The sequence below is a fragment of the Ictalurus furcatus genome, chromosome 18 (genome assembly GCF_023375685.1).
Source record: "Ictalurus furcatus strain D&B chromosome 18, Billie_1.0, whole genome shotgun sequence".
Lineage (NCBI taxonomy): Eukaryota > Metazoa > Chordata > Actinopteri > Siluriformes > Ictaluridae > Ictalurus > Ictalurus furcatus.
The window spans coordinates 15,973,442-15,995,029 of record NC_071272.1 but is presented as its reverse complement, the minus strand read 5'-3'; the positions used below and the strand labels follow the sequence as shown (position 1 = coordinate 15,995,029).

General features: G+C 38.5%; 1 protein-coding gene across 1 annotated transcript; it reads left to right on the top strand.

Moving 5' to 3' along the window:
• The first annotated feature begins 4,295 nt into the window (after nucleotides 1-4,295).
• On the top strand, nucleotides 4,296-15,719 carry zgc:171740 (uncharacterized protein LOC795694 homolog). Its single transcript, XM_053649414.1, has 6 exons — nucleotides 4,296-4,338; nucleotides 7,866-8,002; nucleotides 9,230-9,667; nucleotides 9,911-10,121; nucleotides 12,676-12,705; nucleotides 12,818-15,719. Exons 1-6 carry the CDS (start codon nucleotides 4,296-4,298, stop codon nucleotides 13,003-13,005), a joined length of 1,047 nt encoding a protein of 348 aa, XP_053505389.1. The 3' UTR covers nucleotides 13,006-15,719.
• The last annotated feature ends 5,869 nt before the right edge of the window (nucleotides 15,720-21,588 follow it).

Here is a 21,588-nt window from a genome sequence, read left to right as displayed (position 1 = left end):
GTTAGAGTCAGAACCGACAAACAGTGCTGGCCTTTCTAACTCTGGATTTTGACCAGTGTGTTCCAGGTTTTTCTGGGGACATAGTGGAGGGCTTCAAATTTATTATTAATAATAAAACTTCCACTTTAGGCCATACCCACTTCTGGTTTAAATACAGAAACAGATATGAATATTTTGAACATTTAAAGTGATAAATATACAAATAGAGATAGTGGCATGTATAGACCTAGCTTTTATAGACCTAATGTTCCTCCAAATGTATGTTCTACATCACTATCAGTGTAATGAATTTGAACACCATTGTTCAGAAAAAGAGTGTAATGGAGTGATATAAAAACCTACATGCGGAGTCTATAGCAGTCTCAATGCTGCCTTGCCTTTTTGTTGCAGACAAATGCTAGCTCAAGTGTAGCAGTCATGCCTTATTTGAGCACAGGAATGCTGCTATGATTCCATCACACACTCAAACTGAAAGCATGCAAGAGCGCCTGTGTCTCTACAAATGCAATTGTTCAAATGTGGATGGGCGTGCCTTGCGGTATAACCGCTGAGAAAAGAGAAATTCAGGCAAACTACACTTCCTGGGAAAAGATCTGTTCAGCAGTTACAAAACGTCAGTTTGACCATCATCTAATAAAAATGACAGAGGAGTCAACACAACATTTGGAAGCAGTCTTCATGGTCAGGAGGGGATGAGTCACTAATTGAGGCCTGGCGGCTGCCTTATAGTTGACTCAGCTGGACGCTGCTGTCCCACTCGTAGGGTCTCTCTACTTCTTTATCAACATCTGCACGCTGGTCTCCAGGTCAAATCCCAGTTGGCTGTCCTTCCCTTTCACAGTCCCACAATTCTGTGTGCCAAACAGACCAAACGGCCAACATTCAACAGCAGTAGCCAGCTGGATTTGCTCTCTCTGGGTAATTTTATTAGCATGCTATATCCAGAGGAGCAGCACGTGCAAGAGATTTGAAGGAACCGGGAGGTCATTAACCTCTGGCATAATGACCTCCATTGTGACAAGGAATTGGGTTACTTTCAAACAACAGTGGCTCATGACCATAGATTTTGGTGGAGCGGAGGCTGTCACACTTGACTTATGGTACAGGCTATTGTCTGGTAAAATTTTACAGCAACCCAGTGAGAGGCAGTTGAGAGGAGACAACATACGGTATACAGTCTAGCAGCTCGTTTTGAACACTTTTAATTGTTCCTTTGTTCAACTGTGTTTGATACAGCAGATGTGTATTTTTCTTTGCCATTCTCACAGTGTGTGAGTCACAGACAAAAGAGGAAATATCGTCAACCTGGGTTGACAGGTTTGAGCAGAATTTCAGCAGAAAAGTTCTTCCAGGGAAAATATCTGTTCAGCAATTACGAAACTGAAAATATTATTGGTGCTTGTTGCAGATTCCTTTTTTATTTTGTTTTATAACACCAGCTGCAATAAGAACTTTATGTAGCCAAATGGGGCAGGGAGCACTTAATGTTAAATTAATTATTAAAAGCTTCTGCAAGACAAATAGCCAAAATGATTTATAAAAAAGCAAACAATCAATCTAAAGACTGTTTCAAAAGCATTTACTGTTGCAGTGATTAAAATGTAGTGAATTGCTAAAACATTCTGATGTCAGAGTTTCCGACTTGTTACTAGCATTATGCTGTTCCATCATGGTGGAGAAAGTGATGGTTCGTATGGTCATTTGTTATTCTTTTAAATTTACCTGTAGAGGTCATTGGCTTGGTTACATTATGTAAATTTTCCAGTGTGGTGAAATAGTAGAACAGTAACAAAATAAACCAGACTAGCTAATTAACTAATAGTAGCTGTTACTGATGAGGAGCATGGTGGATGTACCATCACCTCACTGAAGGAACTTCTTTAGCATTTAGGAGGAAAATAGAGGTTTAACATCAAGCAGCACACCCTGGTGGTGATAAACACACAATCGACTAGTGTGTCTATTTGTTGAAGCTGGAGGTTAACTTTCATTTCATTTTCCTGCCAAAAATGAGGTTGTCTGATTTGTGTGTGTGTGTGTGTGTGTGTGTGTGTGTGTGTGTGTGTGCGCGCTTGTGCTTCGTGGGATACTTAGACTGTGCTAATTTGTTTAAAAAAACTATCCATTCAAAGAGTGGTTCAATATAAAGACTGAAATGACAGTTTATACGTTTATAGTATTCTATTTTGAAATATTTCGATTTTTTTTCACGTATTAATGCAGCTTTAGTAACCGCTTTATCCTGGCCCCAATTGAAGTGTTTAGAAGTGCTATTTAAAAGCTGGTGGTGTTTTTATTCTTAATGGAAAATGGCAGTGGGCTCTGTATGTTTACTTAAAATGTATAGGTCAGTTTTATGCAGACTAATTTAGCAATAACAAACCTGACCGTCACATCCATATGTGCTTTTTAAAGATCTCATTCAAGATTTAGTCCCGCTTTGCTGTTATAATAACCTCCACTTTTCTGGGAAGGCTTTCCACTAGATTTTGGAGCGTGACTGTGGGGATTTGTGTTCATTCAGCCACAAAAGCATTATTGAGGTCAGAGTCATTTCAGATGAAAAGGTCTGGGGTGCAGTCAGCAGTCTAATTCAGTCAGTGTTCAGTGGGGTTGAGGTCAGGGCTCTGTGCAGGCCACTCAAATTCTCCCACTCCATCCTTGGCAAATCATATCTTCATGGATCTCATTTTGTGCAGAGGAGTATTGTCATACTGGAACATGTTTGGAGCCCTTAGTTCCAGTGAAGGGAAACATTAAAGCTACAGTATTTAAAGACATTCTAGACAACTGTTGGCTTCCAAGTTTGGTGAAGAACCACATATGGATGAGATGGTCAGGTGTCCACAAACTTTTGGCAAGATAGTGTAATTATACATTGTAACATGCTGTCCTTTAAAAAGAATCCTTTGATTCTGTTTTTGCTTGCATTATAGAATCCTGCCAAGCTTTTCGCTAGGTAGATAACACTGGACTCCAGTTAGAAATAACTACAAATATTTTAAAAATTAATAATAATAAGTCAATCCTTAAGAACATACAGTACATACAGTAATCAACATAGAATAACACACTGAGAGATTGACGTATACAGACAGCAGATAGGCAGGGGGGAAAAGATATAAGAAAGTTTTTTACATTTACATTTACATTTACGGCATTTGGCAGATGCATTTATCCAGAGCAACTTAGAGAAGTGCTTTCAAGTCTCTACCAATAAATACATGCTGCTACTGGTTCATGGACTAAGAATACCATCAGTCTTAAAACTCTGTTGGGAGGTAATGTTGTAAGAAAATGCAAAAATTTTTTTAATTAAAAGTACTAATTCAAGTACATAAGGAAGAGGCAGGTCATTAGACATCGTTTGAAGACCTCCAGTGACTCAGCTGTTCGGACGTCTAGGGGAAGTTCATTCCACCACCTACTGTAGGTGCCAGAACAGTGAAGAGTCTTGATGCATACCTTCCTTGTACCCTGAGAGATGATGGACCAGTCTAGCAGTGCTAGAGGTTCAGAGGGGGCATGGTGCAGTGCGGTCTGTGAAAAGTGCTTTGAGGTAAGTGGGTGCTGGTTCATTTTTGGCTTTGTAGGCAAGTATCAGAGTTGTAAATCTGATGCGGGCGGCTACAGGAAGCCAGTGCCTCCACAATGGGGTAACAATGGGGTGGTGTGGGAGAACTTAGGAAGGTTGAAAACAAGTCGAGCAGCTGCATTCTGGATCAGTTGCAGAGGTTGAATGGCGGTCAGAGGAAGACCTACCATTAGTGAGTTGCAGTAGTCGAGTCTCGAAATGACAAGAGAGTGAACCAGCACCCGAGTGGCCTGTGTGGATAGAAATGGATGAATCTTTCTGATGTGGTAAAGGAGAAATCGACATGAGCGTGTCAGATTAGCACTGTGACAGGAAAAGGACAGTTGATTGTCCGTGGTTAACCGAAGGTTGTGTGCAGTAACTGAAGGTGAGATCAGAGAGTTGTCCATGAAGATCACAAGATCCTGACATGGTGATGAATCACCTGGGATGAACAGCAGTTCAGTTTTGCTGGGATTAAGTTTCAGCTGATGATCTGCCATCCATGACGAGATGTCTACCAGACATGCTGAGATCTGAGCAGAAACAAGAGGATCTGAGGGACGGAAGGAGAGGATGAGTTGAATGTCATCCGCATAGCAGTGGTATGAGAACCCATGTGAGGATATGACCTCACCAAGAGACTGAATATAGAGTGAGAACAGAAGAAAACCAAGTACTGAGCCTTGTGGGACACCAGTAGAGAGCCTGCAGGGAGCAGATGTGGATCCCGTCCATATCACCTGGTATGAGCGACCTTCCAGGTAGGAAGCAAACCACTGCCATGCTGCACCATGAATTCTGAGACTCATGAGGGTGGACAAGAGAGTCAACGCTGCTGAAAGGTGAAGGAGGATGAGGACTGATGACATGTTGGCTGATCTAGCAGCATGTAGCTTCTCAGTGACAGCCAAAAGGGCAGTTTCAGTAGAATGTGCTGCTTTGAAGCCAGACTGGCTAGGATTTTGGAGGTTGTTCTGTGAGAGATAGAGAGACAGTTGATTGTAGACAGCGTGTTCAAGGATTTTAGAAAGAAAAGACAGAAGTGATACCGGTCGTTAGTTGCCGATGTCAGAGGGATCCAGAGTGGGTTTCTTCAGGATGGGAATAACCCTTGCTCTCTTGAGAGATTACATAATGTTAAAGTTTTCCCAACTTTCTTTTCCTTTGAGCAATAAAAATAAATTGTTCCCAGGTATTGTTTGACCTCGTTTATAAACATAAGAAATTGTGGTTTGCTTCAGGAGAAGATAGGATATTTTGCTACATGTTGCAAAAATTAAGTATTGATTAGCATTTTTAGTGTTGAAGATAAAATCAAACATACATAAACAATACATGTTTAACAGAAGGAGAAGACAATACGCTTGAAAATACGTAGCCAAAACACTGAGAGTTATGGGCAGATCTGAAATAAGTGTAACACGTTTTCTGACAAGATTAACAACTTACATATACTATATTATCATTAGATTTAGGAGGGATCGAATTAATGCAACACTTTGAAAAGATGCTACAGATCCACTGGTAACAGCAACATTATTGCTACTGACTAAAGTGTCAAAGAGGATCCTTTTGATGAAATGACTCGTTTCAGCTGTTCAGAATCGGTTCCTTCTTTTGGGAGTCAATAACTCAGTTTGTCCTGCACTTTGTTTTTTTGCAGAAAACTTTGCAGACTGTTTACATTCACAAACAGCTATAACTGTTTGTGAATATAACACTCTACATGAAAGGTAATATTTGAAAAACCATAATAGGTGCACTTTAAAGATCTCTAAAAAAAAAAAAAAAAACACCAAAAAGCAAACAAAAAAAAGAAGAAAAAAAAAGCTTAATTGTAATGAACACTGGTTCTTAAAGGGTTAAGTATTTCACTCGATTTCCATCACTTTGTTTATTTCATATTCGTCCAGCAGGTGGCAGTATTAGGCTTACAGGTCACGTGACGGAACCCCGTTAACTGTCGCGGGAACTAGTGACGAATCGCTTTAGTGAGTCGATTCTTTAAAGCTACCTGTATAAGAGAATCGAAGCGTGCGTCTAGAAATAGAGCACTTTTAAAGAGCCGTTCATAAAGTAGGAATCGAATCAATCACGAGTTAGCCATCATTAGCGAGAACTTGACCGGGTGTCCGAGTGCTCTCATTTCACAAAGCTGTATTTAGTTGATATTTCAAGCAGATAGTCGTTAATATATGATATGCAATACGATGGTTACGGAATTACGAGATGACTGTCACTGAAACAGCTTGCGCCTGGTCTTATCGGTAAGACATTTCACTTAGCATCACCTAGCTAGCTAAGTCATTGTAGCGCAGCCGGCTGGCTTGCTGCATTACCAAGGCGGAGTCCTGAATCGCTCTCCACCGGATAAGTAGGGAACTAGATAGGGCGTAGAAGCCATTATTCCATACCCTACGTAGTGCGCTTAGATAGGGAGTATGAAGATATTTAGGATGCAGTCTGATAATTATTCGGTGGGAAATTCGCTGCGCATCATTTGTATTCTTTGCTAAAAATATATTACAAATATATACATATAAACATTATTTTACACTCATGTACTCAATGTATGTTTTTGTATATGATAAATATGACAAATATTACACATGCTGATACCAGTTAGCGAATTAGCCGGCACATCTGGATATCATACTGTCCAGATGTGCGTAATTATAAGTATATGTGGGTGTGTGTGTGTAAAATATCATCATCTTTTCTTGAGGAATTAAAGAGCTTTAATAAAGTGATTTGTGGCGTTTCAGACCTTCTACAATTATACAGACTTATTCTTCACCTTCCGGTGTCATTAAAACTGAACGGTTTATTTGTTTTATAATGTAAAAACAATCTAAACTTATCAAAGTGGTCCTTTAGGGCGAATTTTTGCTGTAATAATGTGTACAAACGATGTAAATGTAAGAAGGCCATTAGTAAGAAGCACAGGGTGTGTACAGATAACAGCAAGTTACTGAAGACTTCAATGTCAAGGCCACTTCAAATGTAATAATAATAATAATAATAATAATAATAATAATAATGACCCTTTGTAGCATTGAAGGTACAAAAAAAAGTGATTCCATGTTTTAGACACAATATGTAGTGATGATATTCCAGATATAAATATAAGCATAAAAATGCTTTAAAATAGATAGCTGATACTGCTGCTGCTGCTGCTGCTAATAATAATAATAATAATAATAATAATAATGCTACTATTACATGTTTTAGACACAATTTGTAGTGATAAAAATAAATAGAAATGTAAAAATGCTTTACAATAGCTGATACTACTACTGCTGATAACAAAAATAAAATAATAAATAATAATAATGATAATAATAATAATGCTACTACTACTATTACATGTTTTAGACACAATTTACCATTCCTAGTGCTAATAATAATAATAATACTAATAATGAAAGTCTGCTTAGGTTTATTTTATAGGGAAAACAAAAACTCAAAAATTACATTTTGTTTTGTGTGTTAGCTTAAAAACTGGATGTCCGTTTCTTGTAAAATCCTAATTTGTTGGAAACTGTATTTTACATTTAATTAAAAAAAAAATTCAACTACTTATCTGACATTGTTTAAATTTTTGCCATTAATTTATGTGGTGTGGTTTTTTTTTTTTTTTGCGCTGTAAAACATACATACAAAGATAACATATATCATAGAACATATCATCGCCACTAATTGAAGCTTAAATTATATTTGAAGTGGAATTAAAACATAATATTAAAAACATAATATTAAGTTTAACATGAGGATACCTGAAGAAGTTCAGAACCATAGTAGTGGCTACCTCATAAATAGCCTGAAAAGCCTACAATCATGTAAATTCAAAATATAAGACAGCTTACTACTACTAAAGGCATTGAGTTTCTAAAATATCATTTCAGACAAATGTATAAATAGTTCATATTAGTGCAAATAAGTTTAGTTTATTTTGAAATCTGTTTTGTGGATAAAGACAGAAACAAAATCCCATGTACAGTCTTGCAATAATGTATAGGCGATGTGAAAATATAATATTATGATACTTTTTCACAGTGCATATATATATATTTTTTTATTAAATTTTTATTAGAAGGGAAAATGCCCAGTCAGTATAAGAATATGTAAATAGGCAATATCTTGTTGTGTAATTTATCAAATTATCCATGTTGTATTATTATACCCAGCTCTAGCAATTCTGACAGCTGTGTGGGTGTGTGTTTTTCCTGTTTCTGATTGGTCAGGAAGCAGCGTGAGAGCCTGATGTTGATGTAACTGGCTCTGTGAGGGAAAACGACCGCCACCGTGGAAGAAACCAGCAGCACATGGCACCAGGCCTACACAAACTCGGGCTACAGCCCTGCTCCAACATCACCCGAACACTTGTGCAGGGCCTGTGGAGGCCACTTCGACACGGCAAGCAAGGTGAACTACACACACACATACAATACATACCCTTCTCACTGTCATGAGACTGGTTTATTATATATAGTGCCATATAAATAATTAATACATTTCCTATAACAGCAATACTGGCTACGAGACAAATCACGTGTAAACGTGTGTAATCATTTATGAGTCAGTTTTCTGTGAGGAAATGTTTATTTAGCATTTATGGAAGGAGTCTCCAGTGTCAGTGCTCTGTAACAGTCAGAGGTAAAGCTGAAGCTTCTCGTTTCCAACGTGGGAAGACAAACTACATTAAAAAAAGAAAAATAATAATAATCCTATTCACTTCTAAAGAGAGGCTGGTGAGAGAATAACTGCTTACAGCTGCTGTAACATAAGTGATAACAGGAACTAACATGTTCAGTGGACATTCACAACATTAAACATGCGTAGCTATAAATGGATGAAAAGTATGCTGTTGTTATTTAATTAAAAAAACCATTCGTTGGCAAAATGAGGTATAAGAGGAATAAAACTCGTTAGGATGTGGTGATATAGGACAATAATCAACTTTTCAGTGGTAACAGTAACCCTGTCGCACCACCCTGTCGTTGATTGATTATTTTCTTATCGCAGCATGCTCATGAGTATTTTATTCCTTATTTAATACGCATACAACTTATAATTAAGGACAATTCATCGTCATGGAGCGTTAGAATATTCATCATGGAAATCTTTCCTGTGTAATTCTTGTGTAAACAATACTAACTTAAAGATGCGCAGCGCTTATGATGCAATGAAGCTTAATTGTAGTCACGTTTGAGTCTATTTTTATACTTTCGAAGTAGAGTAGATGCAAGGAAACGACAAATCCTGCCCAGTATAGCTGAGGAGAGTTTTTTTTTCTTTCTGTTTTTGTGACAAATTGGATTAAATAATTAATAATATCCCATATATCACACAACGTAAAAGCTTGTCTGACTGAATTGAATTATCCTAAGTGAGATGATAAAGCACAGTTGCGAAACGAAAACGACCTTGCGATTATTTTATACGATCACATCTGGAACGCAGTGAGACGGTCGTGTAATAATTGCGACACACCCGGATCAGGTCTCCGATGAGCCTGGAAAGGCTCAAAACTGCTGCATTGCAGGTAGCGGTAGAACATGCCAGATATATCGGCTCATCATATTACAGTTATTAGCGGCTCGGGATATTGGCAGGCTTCAATTGATCATATCATTCTTTCTCCTGATACAGAATGTGTGTGTAGACTGCAAGAAGCACTTCTGCAGCCGTTGCTGGGTGCAGCCCGAGCTCAGGCCCGCGCTGTGCCAGACGTGCCGGCGCTTCGTCGGGACTCGTTTCGAGCGGAGCCAGCTGATGGGGCTGAAGGTGAAGGAGCTGCGCGACTACCTGCACCTGCACGACGTCCCCACTCACACGTGCCGCGAGAAGGAGGAGTTGGTGGAGCTTGTGCTGGACCAAAACACACCCAGCAGCAGCAGCAACAGTAGAAGCAGTAGTAGCAGCAGTAACGGTTGCAGCAACTCCGCCCCTCCGCCAGCCGCCCCAGATGTCTCGCAGTCCCACACTCCTCCATCCCAAGCAGCCGAGGAGCCGGGGACTCTCACAGAGGAGGACGAGGAGGAGGAAGAAGGTGAAGATGAAGATGAAGAGGATGATGACGACGATGAGGTGAAAGCTCTTGTCAAACGACAAGCTGCTTTTATTGTCTTATTAACTATAAGATGTTTTATACCTGTTTTATAAGGTAGGTTTTCAGATGTAAGATAACAGGAACTAAATGTTGCAGATGATCTACAAGTGTAAATGGATAAAACGTACAACAGGGCATCCGTCTATAATAAATAAAAATGGTTAACAGTAATTCACGGCAACTTCACGGCATCACACCGTCTCATCGTGTGTGTGTGTTAGTCAACAGACAGCGAGGAGACATTGGTGCACAGTCGCAGGGCCTCTCTGTCTGATCTGAGCAGCGTGGAGGACATCGAAGGTCTTACAGTGCGGCAGCTGAAGGAAATCCTGGCACGCAACTTCGTCAACTACCAGGGCTGCTGTGAGAAGTGGGAGCTGATGGAGAGAGTTACACGGCTCTTTAATGACCAGAAAGACCTCCACAATCTGGGTAAGTCAATCTGCGTAAACACAGTATTACATTCATCATACAGTGCAGCTTTAACTGTAGTTTTCTTCTCTCTTTGTCCATATGCCCTTTGTTTTGTCCTTTACATTGGGTTTACTGATTCAACTAGAGTGACTCAGTGAGATTTTAAAACGGTTTGGGAATTTAATAATGATAGGCACTGCTGTAATTGACTATTACTCAGTAAATGAAATAAATAGCTAGATGCACACATGAGCTATGTGTACTAAACAAAAGCGAATTTAATAACAGAAACATAACCTCTTGCTAATTTATATAGCTTAATAACCAGCCAAGCGTAGACTGCTTTAAACATAATAATTATCAAAGCATTAACAGTGGCTTCACACTGTATTTTTCTAATATTCACCACAGAATGAATATTCACCACAGTGGTGCTTGAAAGTTTGTGAATCCTTTAGAATTTTCTATATATCTGCAAAAATATTGACCTAAAACAACATCAGATTTTCACACAAGTACTAAAAGTAGAGAAAGAGAACCCAGTTAAACAAATGAGACAAGAATATTATACTTGTTCATTTATTTATTAAGGAAAATGATCCGGTAGTACATATCTGTGAGTGGCAAAAGTATGTGAACCTTTGCTTTCAGTATCTGGTGTCATCCCCCCCCCCAAATAACTGCAAGAAAACTCTCCCAGTAATTGTTGATCAGTCCTGGAGTAGATTTAGCTCACTAGATACATACATGATACAGTATCATAATGTTGGTCTAGAGTGTGTGGTGCACTATATGTCCAATCAAAGACTTTTTGAAATTAGGCACAGAATTAAGTGTGACTTCAATATCACACACTTTTTTTCCCCCAATTTTTTAAATTATTATTATTTTTTTTTTTTTACAGGAAGTGTAAAAAAAAAAAAAAAAAAGATATGAGGTCACCTGACTATCACACCCATATGTTGGTCTTTTCCCCAAGCTTTGTTGCCACAACATTGATTGGAAGCACACAATTGTCTAGAATGTCTTTATTTGCTGTTGCATTTCAATTTCCCCTTCACTGGAGCTAAGAGGCTCAAACCTGTTCCAGCATGACAATGTCCCTATGCACAAAGCGAGCTCCATGAAGACATGGTGTGCCAAAGGTGGAGTAGATAAACTCTGGTGGTCTGCACAGTGCCCTGACCTCAACCCCACTGAACACTTTCAGGATGAACCGGAACGCTGACTGCGCACCAGACGTTCTCGTCTGACCTCACTAATGCTCTTGTGGCTGAATGAGCACAAATCCCCACAGCCACGCTCCTAAATCTAGTGTAAAGCCTTCCCAGAATAGTGTAGGTTATTATAACAGCAAAGGGGGACTAAATCCATTAAATGGGATGTTCAAAAAGCACATGACTGTGATGATCAGGTGTAAACAAACAAAAAGAATATTTGTATACAAACAGTCATATTTGTTCCTACAGCTTCTACTTCAAATACATTAATAAATAAATGTTTTCATTAAGCTTATTAAAAGGTTCCTTAAAGTGATACTGGGCAAAAATAGAATGTGGGCTACATAAGTAAAAAAAAAATCATAACGAATCATAATTAAATATTGCCATGCCAAATGTCGTAAATCATGAGGTGTCTAGAGATTCTTTCTGTGTCTCAATTCACCTATGTATACTATGCACTAAAAGTATGCATTGAAGAAAAAGTATGTACTTTTGCGTGTGTAGTAAAAGAGTATGCAAGGACTGGGACATACTGGCTAAGAACGAACTTGCGTTCTCGTGAAGACTGGTCTCCGAAGGACAGGAGGACATAGAACGCATCTTTGTGAGAATTGAGATGTGCTCTGAGCTTCCTGTTGCACAATAGACCGTCCCAGAACATTTCTAGTAGTGGGACAGGGTTTCCGCTGATTACTAGATTTACTGTTAACTGGCTGAGTAACCAAACATTAATTAAGCATGTTTTAATGTACTAAGCTCACTGTTTACAACTGCGACCTCATGTTAACTAAAAACTAAGCTAGTTTACCGTTACCTCAGGATAGAAGCTAATGTAGTTCAATTAAAAGACTTTTATATAGACCTCATATATATCTCAATCTAAATCCTATATCAAAATCACTTTTTTTTTAGATGCATATTTTGATTTATTTAGTTTATTGTCATTAAAAAGATGTTAAAACTACAGGTATGGGTCAGGCTTCCTTCATCCGCTACGGTTTTGCCTCAGTGACAGTAGTAGATAGTAGAGATGGATAGTAGACCATCCGGGTACCTTTGGGATACTCATTTCAACATACTATGGTTTGGGACACACTAATTCTAATCTTGGATCCTATTTATGACCAATAGTAGAAGACTACTTGGAGAATTGGGACGCAGCATCTGACTCTATTTCATATTATCCTACTTTAACTGCTAAATAACACATCTTCCATAAAAATGATAAGAAATATACATATTACAATTAGGCTAATTTAAAAGTGTCTTCTAATCCAGAAAATGTACTAGTAGTAGTCATTTTGGTGATTGATAAACTGCTTACTTGCTTGTTGCTTGTTTATTTGCAGTTTCAAACACTAAAAACGAGTCAGGCACAGGTATGTATTACTTGTATAACAAGAGCAAAGTTACTGTACCCAATGTTGAATAAAGCTTATAATGAGTTGTGCATAATTTTGTACAATAAAAACGTGCGTGTTTCTGTGTCAGTAGCGGAACCAGCCGAGCCGAGTGGCCAGGAGGAGAACCTGTGTAAGATCTGCATGGACTCGCCCATCGACTGCGTGCTGCTGGAATGTGGCCACATGGTGACCTGTAGCAAGTGTGGCAAGCGCATGAGCGAGTGTCCCATCTGTAGACAGTACGTGGTGCGCGCCGTGCACGTCTTCAGATCCTGATGGAGGGCCATGAAGCGCCTGAGAACCTGGAGAGCGCTCCTTTAATATCCACACACATTCCACATACTGTTCCTGTATGGAGGCCATGAGAGATGTGAGGCTCAGTCAGCTTTCTTTTTGGTTCTCCTTATCGTTTCCTACAAGACTTCTAACTTATTATTTTTATTTTTATTTTTGCTTAATCTGGGGATCTCGGCATGCGTATCCTTTTCCGCACCGTCCTCCATTATAACAATCCGCTGTGACGTTTGACTGTGAATGGACACGTTCGGTTGCTAGCTAGATATCTAGCACATTTTCAGAAACAGCTAACTTTATCATATAATAACATATCATGAAATTTATTAAGCTAGGAAAGAACAAGCAAACTCAGCTTATCTAGCGAACATATCTCTGCAGCTGTAGCGTGTTTGGTTAGGTAGCTGTTATAGCAAATGTCGCTGACTAACAATGTCTTTTTTGGCTCCAGGGAAGAGGGGGCCGTAGGCAATTTGCATAGTTGCCATCTAAGCTGCTTTCCAGCACGTGTCCATGGTGACCATTTGAGTTATTGTGTTTTTTTTGTTTTCTCATCACTGTGCATTATGCCTTTGTTGACTTTTCTTCATGTGTTTTTATTGCACATGGACACCGAGTGTAAGACAGGTTAAGGACGTTTATACCACAGCATTGTTGAATTCTCGATCCTGATTGGTCAGTAGGTTGCTTAACAACATGCAGATTACAGGGGCACATTAACGCGTACGATCCAATATGTTTAACTGACAGGTGCAAACGCTCTATGTAATCTAAGACTAAATAACAATCTGGCAACAATCTAATCATACTTAACAAAGAAAAACGTGTAAATTTAGCACTTATGGAAGAAGTCTCCAGCATCAGCGCTTTGTAAGTTTTCGATCTCGTGAAAGTCTCCCGAATAGAGGACTTTGCTCATCAAGGTTTCTTATTAACGTCAAGGAAAAAGAAAGAGACGTGGTTGAGGGAATAACTCTTTATAGCTGCTATAATGAATTCACAACATTAAATGTAACTATAAGCAGCGTGTTGTTCTTTAATTAATCAAAAAAAAAATGTAATCACTGTCAAATTGCTGTGGTATAAGAGGAATAAAACACACTGTTGATTGTTTTCCTACAGTATAACAGCACACCTCCAAGTGTTTTATTCCGTTATTTAGTTCATGGTTCAGTTTGATAACTGCATGTTGTTTCATGCCATTAATAGAATACTTTGTTCAATACACTGTGGTTTACCAACTTAGTAGTGTTTTGAACAGCTATAGTCATGGTGGTGGTGTGACTGTAGCTGTGTGCTAAAACAGCTCCAGGTGCAAAGCTAATGTGTAGGCTGCATGTGCATGTCTATAATCAGGTGCTACTTTCACTTCTTTGCTTTACAAAACAGATCTCACGGGCCTTATCTGTGGAAGTGTTTTCATGTCAAAATTCATCGTACATAAATGAAACAGTGAAATATTAACATTACGAATAATACAAATTTTTCCCACAAAAGTGCGGGTTCCTCCCACTTCTGAAAAACATGCTGGTTAGTAGATTGCCTACGCTAAATTGCCCCTAGGTGTGAGTAAGTGTGTGTGTGCAATGGATAGGCGTCCTATCCAGGGTGTATTCCTACCTTACACCCAGTGTTACCCAGCTCCGGATTTACAACGATTCTGACAAGGACACATGTAATGAAGAAATGATGAATGGATGAATTAAATATATTTTACAGTTCCTTATATTACAATGTTCATGTAGCAATAACGCATCTCAATTTGCATACTCTCAATTTTTTTTTTACAATGCTTATGAATCATTCTGGGGGGCACGGTAGCCTACTGGTTAGCATGTTTACTTTGCACCTCCATGGTTTGGGGTTCGAATCCTGCCTTCGCCGTGTCTGCGTAGAGTTTGAATGTTCTCATCGCGTTTCCTCTGGGTAGTCCGGTTTCCTCCTCCAAAGACGTGTTGTAGGCTGTTTGGCATTTCCAAATTTTCTGTAGTGTGGTAGGATTGGCACCCCGTCTTGTGCTCCGATTCTCCTGGGATAGGCTCCAGGCTCCCCGACGTCCCTGCGCAGGATAAGCAGTATGGATGGATGGATGGATGGATGGATGGATGGATGAATCACTGGTTACACTGGTTTAGTTTTAATCATGATTGACTTCATAGGGTGGAGGAGATGCATTCATGTATGATGACTTTTGACAAGAAAACAACTCTGCTATCTCTTTCTTTTTTTAAAATGTTTTTATTTACACTAAATCTCCATGATGCGTTTGCAAAAAGAGCTCTGCACTGTTCACAGTGTGGCGAAGGTACACTATACAGCCTCATCGCCATCTTCTTTCTTATGCACAGTAGACCGTTGTGATGAGCTGGTGGTTTCTGGATGGTTCCATGGTCTTCCTTCAGATGCGTGCAGCTGTAACACTAGCCTTGGTCTGTGTTAGTCACATGGTGCTCTTATTACTGCCCACGCGTCCACTTAGTGCTCAATGCCGGAGAGGAGCTTTTTAACACACTCGTAGATATGTTACCCCAGGGGTTCTCAAACTTCAAACCAGGGACCTCTTTAGATGTAAAAAAAAAAAAAAAAAAAAAATTATAAAAATAAATCCAGTAACTGCCTCAGTACAGGTTTATATTACAATTCAAATATTATTTTCCTTATTTACAAGTGTACAATAACATTTTGCCTATTTATTGGAAACAGTGCTTTTCATTCCTGAACTGGACACTCACAGAGCATATTTTTTATTAAAACTATTTTGATGTTTTTGAGTTGCTGAAATTTTAATTACATCAAGTCAATCCATACAGGATTTCGCAGAGTTTTTATATATTTTTTTGTGATTGTTGTGGGCAGAAATGCTTGATTTTGCTGTGGCTTTTTTTTTCTTCCAGAAGTTGCGATGCAACTTGCAGAGTTTTTTGTGCGCTTGTTTTTGTGGAAAACTACTTGAATTGCCGAAATTGTTTTGCACGATCTTTCGCAGTGATGTTTGTTGGTAAGTGAGACCCTTTAGCTGTACTGATGTTTGGCTCACGTGAATCAGAGAGGGCTTTGACTGAATGCACGTTACATGACGCTTCTTGGCCCAAATCTGCGGAAAATTTGCGTTAACTTTGAAAAATTACAAGCTTCTCCGAATATTGTGGAGTTTGCTTCATTTTTCATTCATTTCTGCAATCGCAAAAACCTGAAGGGACTGTCAAGTGCTTCACAAACCCCCTAGAGGTCCCTGGATCCCACTTTGAGAACCACGGTGTTACACCAATGCAATGTCTTCTGAGGCTCCAGTAAAATGTATTTATAGCTATAAATGTAAATAAGCTGTTTCGTTACTGCTGACTTTTCAGTTACCACACACCCATTTCATTAGGGGATATTCACGGTTGGGTGTGTGGGGGTTTTTTTGTTTTGTTTTGTTTGTTTTGGGGTTTTTTTTCTTCTTCTTTTCTTTTCTCTCTGAATGTACTATAGCGGCACTTCTGGGCCAATCGTGGTACCAGAAACAAATATATTAGCGTATGCCATATTTAGTTCCACTGTAGGATTTAGTCGTAGCCATCTTCTGCCTATTTAGAGGGAAAGGTAATTATGAATTAATCATATTTTCAATATCCAGGGAATTTTCATATTCAGAAATAAAGGTACCAAACTGTACTTTTCCTTGTTGCTGGGATGGTACCATCAAGGGGACATGTTTTGTACCTGTAAATGTGAATATAGTATTTAAATAATTTATGGTACATAAATTGACCTTGAGGACCACTAATGTACCTTTTAAAGCGTGACTAAAAGCTATTCAAAGGTACTCCACATGAATAAAAATACATACTAAAGGTACAAAAGATACACACTTGATGGTACGTGCATGATTTGACCATTAAATGTCAGAGCATCATTTTTCACCCAGCCACACTGCACTGTTTTAAGGAATGGCAAACTGCCACTTTCATATTATATTACGTGTGTTTTCTGAAATGGTCTTTAGTGTTTTATTAAAGTATATAGTGTCACATCTAATGATGTATCCAGACCACTGACAAACTGCTATAGATCTGTAGTATGTACATGAATATCTCACGTTTGAATATTGTTGTGTTTCTCCCTGATGTACAAATGGTCTCACTGAGGCTAAGTTTGTGTTGACATTTAGGGATGCACTGATCTAACACTGAGTATCGGCCATTGTTATTGTCCTGAAAGGCTGGATTTTTATCATAATGGTCTGCACTTATATAACGCTTTTTTAACCTTAGCGATTCCAAAGCGCTTTACGCTGGTTCTCATTCACCCATTCATTCACACTCACACACCAATGGTAGCAGAGCTGCCATGCAAGGCGCTAACTTGCTATTGGGAGCAACTTGGGGTTCAGTGTCTTGCCCAAGGACACTTCGGCATGTGGAGTCATGTGGGCAATCGAACCGCCAACCCTACGATTAGTGGACAACCCGCTCTACCACCTGAGCCACAGCCGCCTTCACATGTGGAGATTTTGAGCTGTATTTCTGAAAGCTACACAACCATGTGTAGTATGTCAACACAGTGACAAATTAGAAAATTGCATTTAAAGATTCATTCTGAGTGTGGTGCAGGAGCATTGTGGACATTTTGATAGTCCGTATCTTATTACAGACTGAATTGATGAAACTACCCATGTTGTTTTCGTGAAGTATATTTATTGTATTCTTGGCAGAAATGCTCAATTTTGGCCAAAATCTAATTGTTTGCCTTTTTTGGCTGCTTACCACATCATAGAGGTCAAGAGCTTCAGTTAATGTTGACATTAAACATCAGAATTATATGTAGTGACTTTGCCCATGGCATGGTTGCTGGTGCCATGTGGGCTGGTTTGAGAACCTGCTGATCTCCTGGGATTTTCACGCACAAGTCTCTAGAATTCACACAGAATGGTGCAAAAGCATCCAGCGAGCGGCAGACACAGTGTTGAAGAGAGAAGTCAGAGAATAATCTCAGAAAGCACAGTATGTCAAGCCTTCAGGCAGATGGGCTACAAAAGCAGAAGACCACATTGGTTTTAGGAGGAGGAATCTGAGGCTACAGTGGGTACAGACTCCCCCAAACTGGACAGTTGAAGATCAGATTTTGGACGGTTCAGACTAGAATTTTCTTTCTAATCTTCAACTGGCCAGTTTTGGTGAACGTGTGGCTGACTGCCTCATCATTGGTGTTTTTTGCTTTTCACACCACCTCTAGAGACTGTTGTTTGTGAAAATCCCAGGAGATCAGCAGTTTCTGAAATACCCAGCCCGTTTGGCACCAACAATCATGCCACGGTCACGATCACTGAAATCACATTTTTCTCCATTTTGATGTTTGGTGTGAACATTAACAGAAGCTCTTCACCTGTATCTGCCTTATTGTATACACTGCACTGCCTCACACGATTGGCCGATTGGACAAATGCATGAATGAGCAGGGGTCCAGGCATTCCTAATGAAGTTACTAGTGAGTATATATTTATCCGTGCTGTGATTACATGTGATACCGAATGACCCAAATGCTTTGGGTTTTGGCCGATACTCAGCTGTGACAGTGGTGAAATCAGTGCCTCCTTATTTGTGAGTTCATAAAACATTCATGACACTTTTATTCTATATTTTATTGATGTATTTTTTTCCAGATCACGTTTAATGCCACATTATGTGTTATTCGAAGAGAGTAAGGCATTACTGGGCCTCCGGTCTTACAGTTAATCAATTTTGCTTTCATATGTACTGTATAATCAGCTGAATCTAGAGCCTTGGTGACTCATCCGTTAGTGATCAGTGAGTAAGTGTGAGAATAAGTGGCAGTGTTTATTAACATCACTAGTGACCACTGCGTAATCTTCTACTGGAAGGTCAGCTTCTGTGTGTAACCAGTAACAGTGAAATTAACTACTGATAAAATTCAGAAAAGATGTGCAATGTATAAGGCACTTATGTTGATGATGTTATTTTGACTAAGTGAATTAGGTGCCCAAGAAGTGTCTATGTGCCGGGTTGTTCTTGCTAACTAGAAATTTAAACGTCAGTATTGTGAATCTGAATGTGAACCGAATCAAATCACAAAAGTACAATGTTTTAGTATATTACAAATGAGAAAACTGTGGCGCAGTATTTGGAAATATTTGTTTTCAAAGTAAATTTTTAAAAAAAGCTATATCTGTGTGGAAAATAACGATGACAAATACTCGGAAGAACAAAAAAATCCAGTGTTTTAATATCTTATTGGATGTGCATTCTGATTAATCTAATGATCATGAGCATTAAAAATGAAGAGCTATCCTTTTGCTGAAAAATGAAATGTGGTATGTCGAACAGTACCTAGAATAAGTCTACTGAATATGCTTGAATACGTTCAATTTTAATTATCTTTATTTGTGTGTTTGTGTGTTCTTGCGCATTAAAAAAAATACTGCGAAATGATTTCAGCCAACCCAAATACAACTGTTTTGGATGTTTTGCTTTACATTTATCATAGAAATCGCATGTGAATTAGACAGCGTTGTCTTGAACTGACTAAGCAGGGAGGCGAATGTGCTGAATGCTGAATTTATTCTACACACTACAAAACTCCCGGGGTTTATAATTAAGTAAAAGGATATATTTTTAGAATTTTGTTACTATACACTGTTGTTCTTGTGCAAATATTTGGTTTGACAGTTTTGTATCAATAAACAAACTTCTGTTCTGAATTAAAACTGTCCTGTTGAGCATCTGTCGTGTTGATCCTCATCACTCACATTTCATTTGTTCATTGCACTAAGATGATGTTGATGCGTTTTGTTTTATTGAAAGGTTAGCTATAAATGACATTATACCTTGTCATGATGTCAAATGAGTATTTGTATGTACAGTACCCCTCCTAAGCTATTGAAACGGCAAGGCCAATTCATTTACTTGTGCAAAACCCAAAGACATTTGGGTTTGAGATCAAAATTTGAGATGTTTTTTTTCTTTTTCAGGATATTCCAAATTGTTGTGTTGTCTATGCCCAATGTTTGTGCAATGCCTCTGATAGACTTTCCGTCTTTTTCTCAGCTTCAAAACGACTTGCTTTTCTCCCATAGACAGCTCTCTGATCTTCATGTTGGCTGAGTAGATGTTCAGAGCTATTTATTGTTTAAACAATAAATTTAACAGGACACACCTGGCTAACAAGAAACACCTTGTCAGTCACATGTTCCAATATTTTTGCTCACCTAAAAATCGGGTGATCTGATACAAAATGTTCTATGTTGTTTAACACATCTACATATAAATACCAGGAAATAAAAGCTGAAATTCTAAACTCTCTTCTCATATTCATCTTTTGATCTCAAGCCCAAATATCTTCAGTCTACAGTAACATAATAATAATAATAATAATAATAATAATAATAATAATAATTTTAAAAATATTATTGGCCTTGCCATTCCAATACTTTCAGAGGGCACTGTAGGTGGTCACATGACTTATTCGGCTCATTGATCAACTTTTACATTTCTATATTTAACTGTTTCAGCAAACTCGAATGCAGTAATGTTCGGAAGCTATGTGAAATACATGTGTGGTTTATTTGTAAATCTATAAACCTAGATTAGGGGTTCTCCAGGGACTTCTTTAATCATAGCGATCTGAATATTAGGCTCAATATTTAAATATGCGCAGGAATATTTTGACCATTTTTCACAGCCATAGAGCTCTTTATTCTGTAAATTTCCACATAATACTGTACTAAATAGCAAGCCTGTTCATGTGTACCATTTTGACAAAATACCTGTATATAGTAACAGCATTTATTAATATAATAAAAAACATTTAGCACCAATGGTAGATAAAATGTGAAAGTGTCCTTATAGTGGAGTAAATATGATGACGTAAGATGCAGTGCTCTGTAGGCTTCCCTACATGTGGAAAAAATGAGATGAAGTGCCCTCTGTGTGAGAAAATATTCTCTAGTAGGAGGTGCCCTTGTTATTTTTTTTAACCCCTGCCCCTCAGACAGCCCGTGTCTGCCCCTGTTGTTAAGAACAAATGAATTGACAATCAACCATATGTTATCCCACCATGTTTATGTTTCCTGTGATGATTCTATTAGTGTAGAATTATTTATTAAAATAAAACATCTTTCCAAAACAATTCTGAAAAGGCGTACAGTTTGTGTCACTGGGCTTAAATTCATTCAGCAAAAGTCATTCGTTCGGTAAAATCAATGTAGTCATAAGGCTGGAAAAAACATAAATTTCACCAGCAGGAGGAGACAAAGGGCACGCTTTCATACTAGCGTACTAAATGGTACACCAAAATAGTACTAATGTAACGGGAAAAGGCAAAGTAGTTGGCATACTATTTAGTACTACAGTAAGCAGTCTGGCTTGTAGCCGTTATCCAAGCGCACCTGTTAGGAGTTACAAATTATAAATATTTATTTACAACCCTATATCACGTCTCTTCAAAATATTATCTCATTTCCGACTATATTCAATTGAAATGATATTTTTAAACAATTCCACTTATATAATGATAATGGTATTTTCATCACTAACCCACGTGATATTGTTTCTGGTAACCATAGAA